Source organism: Fomitiporia mediterranea, assembly GCF_000271605.1.
Source record: "Fomitiporia mediterranea MF3/22 unplaced genomic scaffold FOMMEscaffold_1, whole genome shotgun sequence".
In the NCBI taxonomy this organism is placed as follows: domain Eukaryota; kingdom Fungi; phylum Basidiomycota; class Agaricomycetes; order Hymenochaetales; family Hymenochaetaceae; genus Fomitiporia; species Fomitiporia mediterranea.
The window spans coordinates 1,980,076-1,993,967 of record NW_006760386.1 but is presented as its reverse complement, the minus strand read 5'-3'; the positions used below and the strand labels follow the sequence as shown (position 1 = coordinate 1,993,967).

At 48.9% G+C, this 13,892-nt stretch overlaps 5 protein-coding genes across 5 annotated transcripts; 3 read left to right on the top strand and 2 right to left on the bottom strand.

The window, feature by feature from the left end:
• Positions 1-327: 327 nt before the first annotated feature.
• On the bottom strand, positions 328-1,334 carry FOMMEDRAFT_150294 (uncharacterized protein; the record flags this gene model as incomplete). The annotated part of the gene is made up of 5 exons (XM_007261642.1): positions 328-420; positions 488-781; positions 843-932; positions 1,025-1,103; positions 1,171-1,334. 5 exons carry the CDS (start codon positions 1,332-1,334, stop codon positions 328-330), a joined length of 720 nt encoding a protein of 239 aa, XP_007261704.1.
• Positions 1,335-1,625: 291 nt separating this feature from the next.
• On the top strand, positions 1,626-3,668 carry FOMMEDRAFT_25037 (RNA-binding domain-containing protein; the record flags this gene model as incomplete). Its single annotated transcript, XM_007261641.1, has 6 exons — positions 1,626-1,816; positions 1,969-2,095; positions 2,179-2,366; positions 2,446-2,795; positions 2,964-3,026; positions 3,526-3,668. The coding sequence occupies 6 exons, from the start codon at positions 1,626-1,628 to the stop codon at positions 3,666-3,668; spliced, it is 1,062 nt and encodes a 353-aa protein (XP_007261703.1).
• A 687-nt stretch (positions 3,669-4,355) lies between these two features.
• Positions 4,356-6,167, top strand: FOMMEDRAFT_74816 (catalase; the record flags this gene model as incomplete). Its single annotated transcript, XM_007261640.1, has 5 exons — positions 4,356-4,479; positions 4,580-4,968; positions 5,024-5,786; positions 5,845-5,970; positions 6,025-6,167. The coding sequence occupies 5 exons, from the start codon at positions 4,356-4,358 to the stop codon at positions 6,165-6,167; spliced, it is 1,545 nt and encodes a 514-aa protein (XP_007261702.1).
• Positions 6,168-7,072: 905 nt separating this feature from the next.
• FOMMEDRAFT_116159 (uncharacterized protein) lies at positions 7,073-10,626 on the bottom strand. Its single transcript, XM_007261639.1, has 6 exons — positions 9,564-10,626; positions 9,299-9,497; positions 9,052-9,192; positions 8,594-8,714; positions 8,054-8,534; positions 7,073-7,987 (listed from the first exon to the last, which is right to left on the bottom strand). The coding sequence occupies exons 1-6, from the start codon at positions 10,494-10,496 to the stop codon at positions 7,430-7,432; spliced, it is 2,433 nt and encodes an 810-aa protein (XP_007261701.1). The 5' UTR covers positions 10,497-10,626; the 3' UTR covers positions 7,073-7,429.
• On the top strand, positions 10,622-13,611 carry FOMMEDRAFT_164630 (uncharacterized protein; the record flags this gene model as incomplete). The annotated part of the gene is made up of 5 exons (XM_007261638.1): positions 10,622-12,803; positions 12,875-12,916; positions 12,971-13,014; positions 13,301-13,492; positions 13,546-13,611. Exons 1-5 carry the CDS (start codon positions 12,023-12,025, stop codon positions 13,609-13,611), a joined length of 1,125 nt encoding a protein of 374 aa, XP_007261700.1. The 5' UTR covers positions 10,622-12,022.
• Positions 13,612-13,892: the final 281 nt, after the last annotated feature.

Below are 13,892 nucleotides of genomic sequence, written 5' to 3'. Positions count from 1 at the left end.
AACTCTCGACCAATAGCGATATTACCGGAACCAATCTATTGATAGCGGTGTTAGACGCCAAAATATGCTTCTTCTCGTCCACCAGGACGAACTTTCTTGTTTAATGTATGGGACACAAGGAATCATGTAGAGAGAACACGTCGGTATTGCCGTATAACCCGCTCAAAGCCCGATGGCGAATTTGCCGCCTCTAACACTGCAACAATCTATCCTGCACAGAAACTCCGCGAAGCCTCGTCCAGGACGATGATTCACACCTATATAAAGTAGGATTAAGCAATAATGTCATAAATGCAGAAAAGTACGGAAGTACGCACGGTCTGTTCATCATTCAAAAGTGCTATTGAGGAATGTCAACAGCTCCTGCCTCTTCGCATCTCTTTCGAGATCATCTGCGGTCTTATGAACCTTCATCTTGATCTAAACCACAGATCGACCGAGAAATGCTCAGCGGCCTCGACACTAAATGTAGAAATATTTGACTAACCTTCTTTCCTGTCAGTACGCTCCTCTTTGCATCAGGCGAACGGCTTCTCTTTCGCCTCTCCTTGTCCTTGCTCCGGCCCCGTTTCTCTTTGTCTTTCCTATCCTTGCCCCTCGCCTTGCGGTGTCGGTCCTTAGGACGCGACCGGGAACGGGAATAAGAAGATGACGAAGAAGATGAAGACGACGGAGATCGAGAGCGACTGCGGCCATGGCGCTTCTCTTTATGACGTGCGTGGCGACGGGATGTATCTGAGGAGGGTGAACGCGAGCGATATCTGGTCGCTTTGTGCTTCCTCTGCGATGTAACAACGCCCGGTCAGTGATGAGTAAATAATTAACAAAGGAACACGACATACACTTTGGCGCTCATCTAACGGCGACCTCTCACGTCTCTTCCTCCGGTCCTCTGATGGACTCTGGGCCCTCGCGCGTTCTACTGCACGGCCCTGGATGTGAATTCATTTTAACATGACCCATCCCGTACATTCACTACAATGTTAGCAGATCATACCTTTCAGAAAACACAGCGGATACTCACCTCCTTACGTCCGCGCTCAGGGTCTCCTACATCCCACCTTGTCCTCTTTGAAGGACCTGTACCAGACACGGAGCTCTCTCTATACTTTGAATCAGAGTACTTGTACCGGCTCTTGTCATGGCCTTTGTCCGCATCACGAGAGTCACGATGTCTCCTGCGTGGCGAACGAGACCTGCTTCGATCTTTTGATGGACGTCATGTTTGCGTGGCAAACATCGTGAAACGGCGATGAACGACGTGAATATATGTTTGAGAATGTATGTACGAGCGTTTTATGTGGAGAACCCATCCCGAGACCGCCGCAATTCATCGTCCGTTTAATTATCGTCCGCGTGCAAGCGATCCGTCAGGATATGGAAGAAAAGAGGTCAGGCGGGGGCCTCCTGAGCAGGATATATAAGTCAACCTACCGCTCCGATGTGCTCTATGGCGTTCATATTTGTGGGTATCATAATCGCGAGATGACATATTTCGTCGTACCCAAATGAAGTTCGTGGAAGATGTGGTCTCTGGAAACGGTCATTTTAGCAACTGTCACGACTGATCTACCTGGTCACACTAGATATTCGTCACGCGCCGCACTTCTTTATGCTCTACGACGATGTCGACACCAGCAGACTCAGAAACACCAGGCGCCTCTTCGTCTACGTCGCATCTACAGTTCTACAAGGCCACCACACCTGAGAAATCTGATAGCCCTCCTCCGGATGCTGATGCGAATACGATAAGTCACCAGCGAGAGTTGAGCAAGAATAGGCTTTATGTTGGAAACCTGCATCCTTCTGTTGACGAGTAAGTTGTTCTATCTCCAATGATTATAAGATAGTGTTTGATGCTGGAATACGTTTGCGTTTGTATAATGTGCTTGACACTGTGTCATGTTGTGGCCTTGCAACGCAGATGACGAACAGAGGAGCGTTCTGGTACTAACGACGTCCAAATAGGTACACGTTCCTGCAGGTCTTCAATAAATACGGAAAGATATCGAAGTTGGATTTCCTCTTCCATAAATCTGGTCCTAGTAAAGGCAAACCACGAGGATATGCGTTCGTCGAGTACAGAGAGAAAGAGGTGCGACTTAATATTCCCTTCTTATAAGTTGGTTGGAGAACCTCATTTCGTTTACCTTTGTGTGGGTTGTTGTTGATGACTAGGATGCGTTAAAAGCTCTCATAAATGCTCATGATAAACTCCTCCGCGGTCGAAAGATCGTCGTCACATATGCAAACCAGGCTCCCGCATACGAGTCTTCATCAATCGGTGGTTCTGGGAAACATCGACGTACAGAGATACAACGACCGACTACGTTGTCGTTGATAAAGTCAGGTTCACGTCCGGGAAAGTGAGTAACCTGGAATACCTACGTATCAAGAATAGGCGCTCACGGATGCTGTCAAATTTTCACCTTCACGATGATATAGGACGGAAGATAAAATTGCTGCAATGGAAGCGAAGCTCCGACAGATGGAAAAGATCTCTTCTCCGGCCCCTTCGACGTTGCCTTCGCATCCTTCCCTACCATTGAAGCCGCCAATTTCAGTCGTGCAATCTGTTTCCGATGCCGACACCACATCCAATCCCGCTCGCATTTCGACAATGTCCATCTCAACAAAGAATACCAATCCAAACTCAGGGAAATCAGCAGGATCGACGAAAGCCACGTCTGCTGGTGTTGGAGGAATCTTTGCATCGGGTTCTAGCAGCTCACTAGGGAAGAAACCGACGTTGGAGGAACTCATGAAGGCAAGAAAGGCTGGAGGTGCTCCTCAGGGTTTGTTGAGGAGATAGTAAATCTTTCCTACTGGATTTGTTGGATATCGTTTACTTGGATGTATTTTGGGATTCGAGAATCTGCCATTTTGTTTTTAGTCTTGCTTTGGTTCAAGTTTGTGTTTTAACTAGAGTATTTGATCCTAAGCATGTTCCCTTTGCGTTATAGTTGTTAGGCTGCAAAGCATTGTCACTTTCAAATGCATCTCAGTTATTATTCCAGGCGAGAGTAGTAAGTTCTTTGAGGATACATATGCCACTAAAATGTAAAGCACTTCATGTCTCTGTATTAACTATCAATGCATGTAGTAAGCCTTCTTTCATGATATTTTGGCAGCAAAAAACCAGATAAACTGACTTCAAATATTTGAAACCATATAACTAAACAACATCTGTGAGCCAGTTAGATCTAGGTCAAGAAGTGGAATAGATACAAAGAGAGTAACTATGTATCCTCAAAGAACTGCTGAAAATTGCGCATGTTCATTTGGAAGAGAGAACGGGAGTCAGCAATGCTAAGAGACGGGTTATAAATCGGCAACGGGCACTCCTTCACATGAAATGCTTCCTGCTTAAAAGTGCAGCCGTCATGTTCTTTGGTCCAAGAAGTACCGAGACTGTGGCAATCTAAAGATGGTTGAAAACTGCTTGGAGCCGACTGCGTCGGACGCTCTGGAGTGGAATCATCTCGAGCAGAATTCCAGTCAGCGAATGCACTGACAAAGGTCTAGACGTTAGCAATAAGCAATCTCCCGAGATCGCGGAACAAGCTGGCAAGTGTGAGAGCCAGTGGCTTAAAGATAGGAAAAAGCATTTAGACTACGAGTCATTGTCGGAGCGGCCAGGATGCATCCTAAGCACTGTTGTTGATTAAGTTCCGAGACATGGGTGCGAAAGATCGGAAAAACAAGCTCCTATTCAGTTCTCGATTATGATAGAACGTGTGATCTCTGAGCAGGGTGTGATGCAGAAGCCTAGACGAGCGCGAAGAAACCAAAGATGGCAGCCGAGAAGGTCAGCCCACCTGCTTCAACTGAAATAGGAGACCGTTTATAGGCCAAGAAGATGCATTGAGTTGAGGGGCTGAGAAAATGGGGCAGATGATTGAATTCAAGAACGACAAAATTAGTGTCCACGGGAACACTAGAATGCACGAAACGGACGGAACCGCTTGGTCGTTATTGCAGTTGCAGATGACGTTGTTAAGGGTATATGAAAAGGAAATTGAAGAAATGTTGGTGAAAACTTCCGCTCGATGGTCGTCGTAAAAAGGCAGTTTTGCAGGGGGAGAGACGGAACGATGAGTAAAGGATCACATGATACAGCGTGACACTGAGAGAGAATCTCGTGAATTGAGAGATGTTTAGGGTGCGACCAATGGGAAGGGGTGTTTTATTGACGCGATGACTACAGGATCTACGGGATATTCTCAGTCAGTCACCTGGATCCTTACATACAACAGCCGTCTCTCGTCCCACTATATAAACCTGTGAGCGCTTCCATTTCTCACTCTATCATCCTCATCTCATCCCAGATCGTGCCATCCTCATCCGCTGCTACAATGCCTTCTGCTAAAGTGTTCAACGAGCGCGATGGCGCAGTCTACACCGCATCCAACGGTGCACCAGTTGCTGAGCCTTACGCCGCTGAGCGTGTAGGCAAAATCGGGCCACTTCTGCTTCAAGGTGAGTATCAATGTCTAAATTAATTGATATATTCCATCAAACCGTCTTTCACCTTTTGACTTGAATATATGCGTGCTTACTGATACTTAATCATTCCCAGACTTCCATCACATCGACTTACTCGCTCACTTCGACCGTGAGCGTATCCCAGAGCGAGTGGTACATGCGAAGGGTACCGGTGCTCATGGTTACATCGAAGTAACTCATGATGTGTCGGACCTGACCTGCGCCAAGCTCTTCGAAAAGGTCGGAAACAAGGCCAAGCTCACCATGCGCTTCTCGACCGTCGGTGGTGAGAGCGGATCAGCGGACACGGCCCGCGACCCACGTGGCTTTGCCATCAAAATTCGAACGGAGGACGGTAATTGGGATTGGGTGTTTAACAACACTCCAGTCTTCTTCATTCGTGACCCAGCCAAGTTCCCTCACTTCATTCACACTCAAAAGCGTGATCCGCAGACGCACTTGAAGGATCCCGACATGTTCTGGGTATGCAATATCATTTTTTTCTATTCTTTAACTCGGAAATTAATATTGCATATAGGACTACCTTTCGCAAAATCCGGAGTCTATCCACCAAGTGATGATCCTTTTCTCCGACCGTGGTACTCCTGATGGCTATCACCGTATGCATGGCTACTCTGGACACACCTTCAAGTGGGTCAATGCCCAGGGTCAATTCCACTACGTGCAGGTCCACGTCCGTGCGGACGGCGGATTCAAGACACTCACGGATGCGCAGGCTGGTCAGCTTGCTGGATCAAACCCCGACTACGGCACGGAGGAGCTCTTCAACACGATCGAGAGCGGCAGCTTCCCAAGCTGGACTGTCTATGTCCAGACTATGACTCCCGAGCAGGCCGAGAAGTTCCGGTACAACATTCTTGACCTCACAAAGGTCTGGCCACACGGCCAGTTCCCACTCCGACCGATTGGCAAGATCGTCCTGAATGAAAACGTTCAGAACTACTTCGCGGAGATCGAGCAGGTTGCATTTAGTCCGAGTCATCTCGTGCATGGTGTCGAGCCCTCCGCGGATCCAGTCTTGCAGAGCCGTCTCTTCTCTTATCCAGACACGCACCGTCACCGTCTGGGTGTGAACTATCAGCAGTTGCCTGTCAACGCACCCATTGTACCCGTCGCAAACTTCCAGCGCGATGGTTTCGCAACATTTGTCAGCCAGGGTGCTCGCCCGAACTATCAGAGCAGCATCCAGCCGTTGGCATACAAGAAGAAGCCCTACCACGATGCGAAGCACGAGGCGTTCCTTGGTCATGCTCAGGCCGACCTCAGCGAGATCACCGAACGTACGTCTTCTTTCTGTTACCAAATGTAAAGATCGTTGTACTGATTAATATTTCGCAGTCGACTTCGAGCAACCGCGTGCACTGTATCAGAAGGCTATGGATGATACCCAGCGCGATCACCTTGTCGGCAATGTCGCAGGACACCTTAAGAACTGCAAGAGCAATGAGGTTATTGCCAGGCAACGTATGTCACTATAAATATCCGTGAGTTATCTGTTTACTAATCCTTTCGCTTTAGTCTCTGTCTTCGCTGCCGTCGACCAATCCCTCTCCGACCGTATTGCGAAGGCCATTGGTGTACCCACCGTGCAGCCTCTGAAGGTTAAGACTGCTGGAGAGGCCGTTCTCTTCCAGGCGAATGTCGGTGGTATTAAGGCCTAAATGACGTACCTGCACTTTGTACTAGTAGATGCGCTCAAATCAGGATGGGAAAGGAGTTATGTACGACTGTTGTTCAAATAGTTGCCCTTTCAATGTACTAAAAAAGCAAACCCAGTCTGTATGTAAAAAGAAAAATTCTGTACAATCTTAATTCTTGTCGGATTCCGACCCAAGAAAAGCATTAATTTCTTCTGCAGAAAGGGGAAGGGAGTACATATCTGCAGAAGGGAAGAAAATTGCAGCCTTCACTCTTCAATTCTCGCCCCAGCCTACCGCTCTTAAATGAAGAATGCATTAGCTTCTCTTCGGCTGTAATTTCTTTACAGCCATATACGCAGCCTTTCATTTTTTTAATACAAGACATGTTTCAGCATGGTTTATACAGTCTATATTCCTGTGCAAACCATAGCATGCTTACCAATCTATCAATCTCAGTATTGAAACTAGTTGTACTGGTGCTACCTCTTTTATTCTTCCCTGTTTATTACAAAACTTCAAATGTGTCATATAAACCAAATATGCTTTTGTACATAGTATCAAAGAGTTAATATGCAAAACTATTTCTTGTATAATACCAGCAATATTGAAGAACCACTTAATTGAAAATGGTATAACGGTGATATACATCTTTCTAGCATAGAGGATTTTTGCCAACAGTGCTAGCTAACAAGGACGGGAACGGCAAATGATTCCAAAAGACGTGTGTATATACATGTATGAAGCTATGTATGTAGCAAAGTTTAGAAGAAGCTATCTACGAGGTAGTCCGTTAGTCTCGTTACCAGTGCGTGAATCGGCTCGAAATACCAGTCACAGGAAAAGGGAAAAGAGAATTGGCGTGTCTTTATGTGAAGTAAGGAAGTAGTATGATACGATACTGTGCAACATAAGGCGAGGAAAGGAGGGGCGAGTACGATATTTATGAATATGGGGATTCGGAGAGGGAGGATGAGCACAGGATTACAAGAAGCATGCAGAAAGCAGCGGTCTACGAAGATGGGCTATCATACAAAACTAGAATGGGGGAGTAATGCGTGCGTCAGAGTCGTGTTTGAGAATTCAGAGCCAAGCCTGAAGGTCTAGTCCATTCATGGGTATTAAAAGGTGGAAGCAGAAAAAAGTACGTGAAGGGGGGGAAGTAGAATTGTATATCAGGTAGTCGCAGGCTCACGAAAAGACAGTAAAGAAACAAGGTGAAAAAGTCAACAACAGAGTCCAAGACAATTCAGAATCAGTTTCAGTCCGAACATACGCCTCACCACTCAGCAAAGCTTCCACATCTTTACTGAATCAACTCTCAACGCACGATCATCGTCACTGCTCGGCCAAGTCGCACTCCAAGTATCCTGCGCCTTTGCAAAGTCCGTCATTGCGGTTGCGCTTCCATCGAACCACATCTTGCCTCCAACATTATCAGGGAACCACCCGCTTGTCCCTCCAACAGCCAAGTCAATGATCAGATAGAACTCCTGATCAAATGGTGCGGCATTCGGTTGACCTTCCCAGATATCTTGTACAACTGCTTGTGTAGACCCATTCTGTGCGGTGACAGGGAAGCCACCACGTTCCCAGAAGGATGTCTTCTTTATGTTGAGGTCGAGCATCGCACGCAGCTTGCTGTCGACGGAGATGCGAATGAAGTCAGGCGTCCATTCTAGTGTGTAGGTATGGAATCCCGAGGAATAAGTTGAGCGTTTTTGAAATTGCCAGCCAAAGGCATTGGCAACGACAGTGTCGAGGGGTCCCCAGTTTAGCGAACCACGAACGAAGTTGTTGCCTTGCCTTGGGTATGATGCTGAGTTACCGCGCGCTTCGACGATCTTGACACAAAATTATCAGTTCAAGTCTCACGTACATAAACCTGACGGAAGACACTTGACACTTACATCAATCTCTCCACTTCTAGGCCATGCCCCATACTTCTCGTCCTTCGGTAACATCCAAATCGCGGGCCAAAGCCAGTCTCCACGCGGCATCTTCGCCCTCACCTCAACCTTTCCATAAGCCATACTCACACTATTCTGCGTACTAATCCGCGCACTCTTTACAGGATTAACCACGGTATTCGTGCCTTGGTCACTCCTCACGTTACAAGCACTCGCGTTCCATGTCTCCGTGCATCCCGTGAGGTTGTACGTGTACCCATCAAAGATACTTGAGGCACCAATCTCGTCTGAAGTCAGCGTTGGCATGATATATAGTTCTCCGTTCTTGATGTAGAGATTGTCAGATGAGTCAGTCGTCATCTGGAACTCGCCGTTCCCAAATCCACCGAGCGATACGTTCTTCGTCCATGTGTTCGTGTCGAACGTGTTAAAATTCTCATCAAGCACTGAGCATAGCGGGCGGTTAATCTTCTCGACATTCCTGTAAAATAGAAGACGCGATTAAACCTATTCATCTTTGTCCTAATCAACTGTACTTACGAGAATCCGAAAAAGATCACGACTGCACCAACGGCGATACCAATCCACATAATGCAGAACGTCACCCACCATGCGGCACGTTCGCCTTTCTGACGCTGCCTCATCCATGGTTTCTCCGACACTGTACGTCAAAATAAGCACGTAAGCAAATCATGGTATTATCCAGCGTCAAGTAAGGTGGAATTTTTAGGTGGAATTTTTAGAAACGCCATCCCGCGATTGAGTGAGTCGAAAATACAAAATGCGGTGAATAAATCGGTTAAATTTGTCAGTAACCGCCAGAGGACGAAAGGCAGAAATTAAAGGCAAGAGTCAGTGATCGGCATTCACACGCGCTGCTCTGCTCCCAAACACTCCTGTCCCGTTCCACCGTCACTCACATCCAACCTCAAACTACAACTTTCCACGACGATGCATAATACGAAGGGAAACGAGTGCATAAAGAAATTAGAACTCACTGCTAATTTTCCTTTGCAACGCACTACTCGGCAATGGCTCCTTCTTACCCGGCAGGGCGAGCATCGTGTTGCTCCCTGACCCAACGCCGTTGTACCCGTAGCCGCCGAAAAATCCGCTTCCTCCGCGTCCGTCGCCTCCTTCTATATTGACAAAATTTGTCAGTGTCAAATTCGACGGTACGGAGATGAGATGAAAGTAGGGGGCGGCGGAGATCGGTGGCAAAGAGAAATAGAAAGTGGTACGTACCATACCCTACATTGCTAGCAGTATACATCGCAGGTGTCGGTGGTTGCCACACGGTACTCGATCGACGACTCGCAGGGGAAAGGAATGGCTCCCGAAGACGCGGAAGCGATCCTGCATGTCTCAATTCTGGTGTACCAGGTGTACCAGGAGATGATGGCGGATACGCTCCTTGTGCGAATGGTGGTTGTGGTGGTGCGAACTGAATGATATATCGATAGTCAGTTAATTTCCGCTATCAGGGGAAGTAGGAAAGCAAGACACATACTCCACCAACATCAATGCTGTTCCTCCTCGACTGTCCCACTGCAGTCCCATTCATCCGCGCAGCGTATGGTACGAGATCAACTGCACTACCACTCACGCTCGCACTCAAGCTACTACGTGCGATAGCGCTGTTCACCATGAACGCATTGTGCGGAGGTGGGCCGCGCGGGACGGGAGTTGCATATCCACTTCCTCCCACTGGAATTCCGTTTACGAAGTGACCTGGAGCTGGGACATTCGGGTACACGATGGGCTGACCTGTGGGTGTGTATCCCGGCATTGTAGAGGTGTATCCTGCACCGGGAACACTGACATATGCGGCATGTGGGGATACAGGCGATCCGACAGGCGGCGGAGAAGGCGGGTATTGATAACCCACAGGACTATGCGGGTATTGATGAGCATACATAGCAGCTGCGGCTGCAGCAGAAATATTCTGGTTCGAAGTCGCCGATACGATCGAGCCGTGCCCTACACTGCTTGGTGCTTCCCCATTTACATTCGTATTTGGGTGCGGTGAGTTGGGGTCTTCAGATGGATTCGGAGATAGGGGATGTGCATCCTCAGCAACGTTGGTACTGGAACCTGTACCGGGGCCGCTGAACGAAGTGCGGGAACCGCGATACGAACTTGGTGGTGCCGCCTTCTTTGTCCTCGGTCCTGGAGCAAGTGTTTCCGAGCCCGAATCTGCAGCGTGCCCTTTCTCCATTTCCTGGTTCACTACTACTTCTCCTACACCAGCTGCAGTTGTACTAGCAAGAGCCGTTGCAGCTGGCACTGCGGCACCAGAAGCCGAGCGACGGTGCGCTCCACCTGAGTAGCGCCTCGATGTCGGATATGCCCCTTGTCTGGTGGGAACTTGGCCTTGATTATGCAGCTGCTCCTGTGGGTTCAGAGGCGCAGCGCCCGGCGGGAGTGCGCGTCCACCGTTCATGTTGTTTCCACCATTTACGGATGAACGCGATCCAGAACGCCGTCTATATGCGTACTGCCTCAGTACTAGAGGAGTGGAGGCAATATTCTCCTTCCCTAACACTCCTCTTTCTCCTCCGTTAGTCACATTCTTCCCCTCCATTGCCTCGCGGTCTGAATCACTAGTTGTACCCGCGCCACCAACAAGCTCTGTGTCAGAGTTCGGTGCACTGGAAGGCGGATACAACGAAGAGTCCTGGCTACTCCATGAAGCACGCTCAGCTGCATCTGCAAGGAATCGTGGTCGCGGAGGAGCGAGGTCTGACGCGTTCTCCCTCTCTTCCTCGACTTCTGCATCAGCGGAGCTTGCCACACCGGAGTCCTCGTCTCGCGAGGATGTATGCGAGTCAGGCTCAACTTCTTGTGAGGAGGGCGTCGAGTCACCTGTGGAAGGACGACCGACCGAGAGGTACTCTCCTTGCGCCTGAACTGGTGCCTCCGGCTCAGATCGGGACACTTCGTGAGGTTGCACCTGGTGAGCTGGTGTAGAGACTTCGCGGTCTGTATCAGTCTCGTCCTCCGGACCGCCGATCTCGAACGACAGTGTGCTTCGACGGTTGCCTGTTGCCTCCCGTCCTTGCGCCTGTCCGTTACGTGCGTCTACATCCCTAGCACTATGCTCCACCGCATTCTGGTCGACTGATTCAGCATCGTATGAGTACGTGCTACCTGTGCTCATCGGCCTCTCGGTCTGACCAGACGAAGGTCTTTCCGACTTTGCCTCAAATGCAGAGAAAGGACTGTACGGTTTGCGCCGAGGACGCGGGGCGTTGCTGAATGGGTCGAACATTTCTTCGAGACCCTTTCCGCGGCTTCGTACTTGAGGCTGAGTGATAAACGTAGACGGGGGGCTTGCTTGGAAGGAGTGTTGCGAGTGTGACGGGGGTGTGCTGGGCGAGTAAGGTGCGGAGGGAGACACGGATGTTGTCGAGGGAGAGGAGGGGGAATAAAGGAACGGTGTGGAGGTGTATGAGAGGGATGGAGGTGACGAGGGAGAGGCAGGAGAGGCAGGAGAAGGAGACCCATTCGCGTGGGCGTTGCGCGGCCTACGGAGCGGCATAATGCTTGCTTCCTATCTCTGTCCTCGCGTGTGTTCTTTTCGGCTCCTGGAATTATTATCAAAATATTGATATCTCTTAGCGTGCACACGCAGCGGCAAGACCTCCGAGCCTGAGGACGATAAGGCACACGTCACTTTAGTGCGGCGGCGCACTGGATCTGATGCGGTGTGTCTCCCTGCAAATAATTATGAGTTCAATGGAGACGAAGAGTGCGTTGGGAGATTGGGCGTCGTTGCCTCTGACAGACGGCCAAATAAATGAGAAAAATATGGGTTGAATAAACTCACGACACTGACAATGCGACAAATCGCCGGCCGTATGTGTTCTACTGCGCGACGTTCTACTCGCTTGCCCGTCACTGCGGCGTGCGTGCAATTGAGGACGTTGAGCTTCCGGTCTTCGATCTAAGTTGACTGTCTGGCTATCTATGTCTTGGCAGCTTGCTCTAATCGGTCACAGCTGTCTATCTGAGCGAGACAAGACCGGAAGCAACTGCGTAGAACAGGGTACGACACGACGGAGGGCGCGACGATGGAAAGTGGGGGCAGAAGCAAGGAAAACCGTCGAAATGACAGATATGATGATAACACACCCTCCACTTTTTTCCTGCCAAATTCCGCGATTGGGCGCCATGTCCGTCATGTCTTCTCGACTTTCTTTAAGTTTCATTTCCTTCACTGCCTTTTTCGTCCGACATATTATTATTCCTGCCGCCTTGCCGCATGGAAGGCCTGGCGTTGCACGGTTGCATGCACACGAAAATGCAATTCATCAACGTTATTTTGTTTATCTCCCGATCCTCGGGGTCCGCTGTTTGGCCAGATGCTGCGAAGAAGGACAAGAAGCCTTCCGAAGCGGGACGAGATACGCACTCCATCCACGCCGTGCAAATGAACGTGTTGTTGTGGCATCATTTGTTTACGTCGTTTGGATGTTGCGTTCCTTATCTCCAAGCACTTTCCTTCCAACAACGCAAACGGGCAAGCAAACCCATCTCAAACACGTCCTGACAAGTTTCGAGTTTGTCTATCCTCCCCCTTCGAGTCGAAGCAATGGCATTTGCACAGTCGTCTTAGCTCTAGCCTCCCGAAGGAATGAATTCCGTAGCCTCGTCTTCTGTCCGATCACCGATCCGATCTGCCTTGCCTATCGAGGCGGCTCGCGGATCACGGTCACACCCGATAATTCAATTCAATTGTCGCTTCTCGGTACCGCAAGAATATCTCTGCCATAATTTTCTTTTCCAATACTCGTATATTTCATTTTGCTCGATGATAAGGACTTGGGTACTTTTTCGGAATCTTTGCGGGGCGCTGTGATGGTACGCGTTGTTGTCGTCAAAGATGGCGAGATACACGAAAAAATTGGACGACAGTCAGTGACGAAGAGGATGACGTAGAAGATGACGCATGGGCATTTGTGTGTCCAGAACGTTTGATTAGTTTTAGTTAACCGTCCCGACCCCGTTTACAGGCGCCGAATCGGTGTTCCCTTGGCAAAAAATGTTCGTTGTGCCCTGACAGAACGAGAAAGCCGACGTTGGCGATGTCAACAGTCACTTTATATTACAAGCAATAACATCAAGTTAAAACAACGTGTAGATAATTACTGAAGGGACGCTTCTTTGTTCGTTGCTGGCAGGTTCAAAGTCAAGTGCGCAGTGGTGTTGTGGCTTTGATGTCATGACGCCATGATGCATAGCCAGAATTCACTCAAAGTCGAGCTTAAAATACTTGCTTGTTCCAATTGGATATCCCCTACTGGGAGTTTGCGAAGAAGATGGATCCCGCCTCAACTCTTCAACCGCGTTTTGTGCCTTTTTGCCTTGCGTATGTGGGAGGAGAGGGGGTTTATGCCGAAAGCTGCATGTCGGATTCCGTCTGCCTTATGCATATACGTGTGTATGGGCCCGTATCTCGTCTCCATTCTTGATCTCACATTTATGTTCAGCTTCTTTATTCTGATGAGACGGATGTATGTGGAGTGGGCGATATTGCTGGTATTATTTTCGGTTGAGTAACGTAACGTGGGGTTGATACTATATTGTATGGAACAAACATCAGCGTATCAGTCCTACTTAGCGACCCTGGTGAGGCTTGAACGCTGTTGTACTTTACGGGCCAAGCAACGGAACGACCATCTTAATGAACGCCTGTGATATGTGCCCAACAAACTAAAATCTATTATGCACTTGGAGGACAAGGATGACGATTCTATCCTGTACCATTATAGAAATGCCGTGTTTGGTTCCGGTCGGTCTCCACTTGTGCTTCGGCTGCCCACTGACTTGGAACATA

Bases quoted from the DNA above. Each gene is read 5' to 3' on its own strand.
- FOMMEDRAFT_116159 (XM_007261639.1), bottom strand. From the start codon at position 10,496: ATGAACGGTGGACGCGCACTCCCGCCGGGCGCTGCGCCTCTGAACCCA. The intron at 8,535-8,593 runs GTAAGTACAGTT...TCTATTTTACAG, and splicing joins GTGATCTTTTTCGGATTCTC to GAATGTCGAGAAGATTAACC. The intron at 7,988-8,053 runs GTAAGTGTCAAG...TTTTGTGTCAAG, and splicing joins CTAGAAGTGGAGAGATTGAT to ATCGTCGAAGCGCGCGGTAA.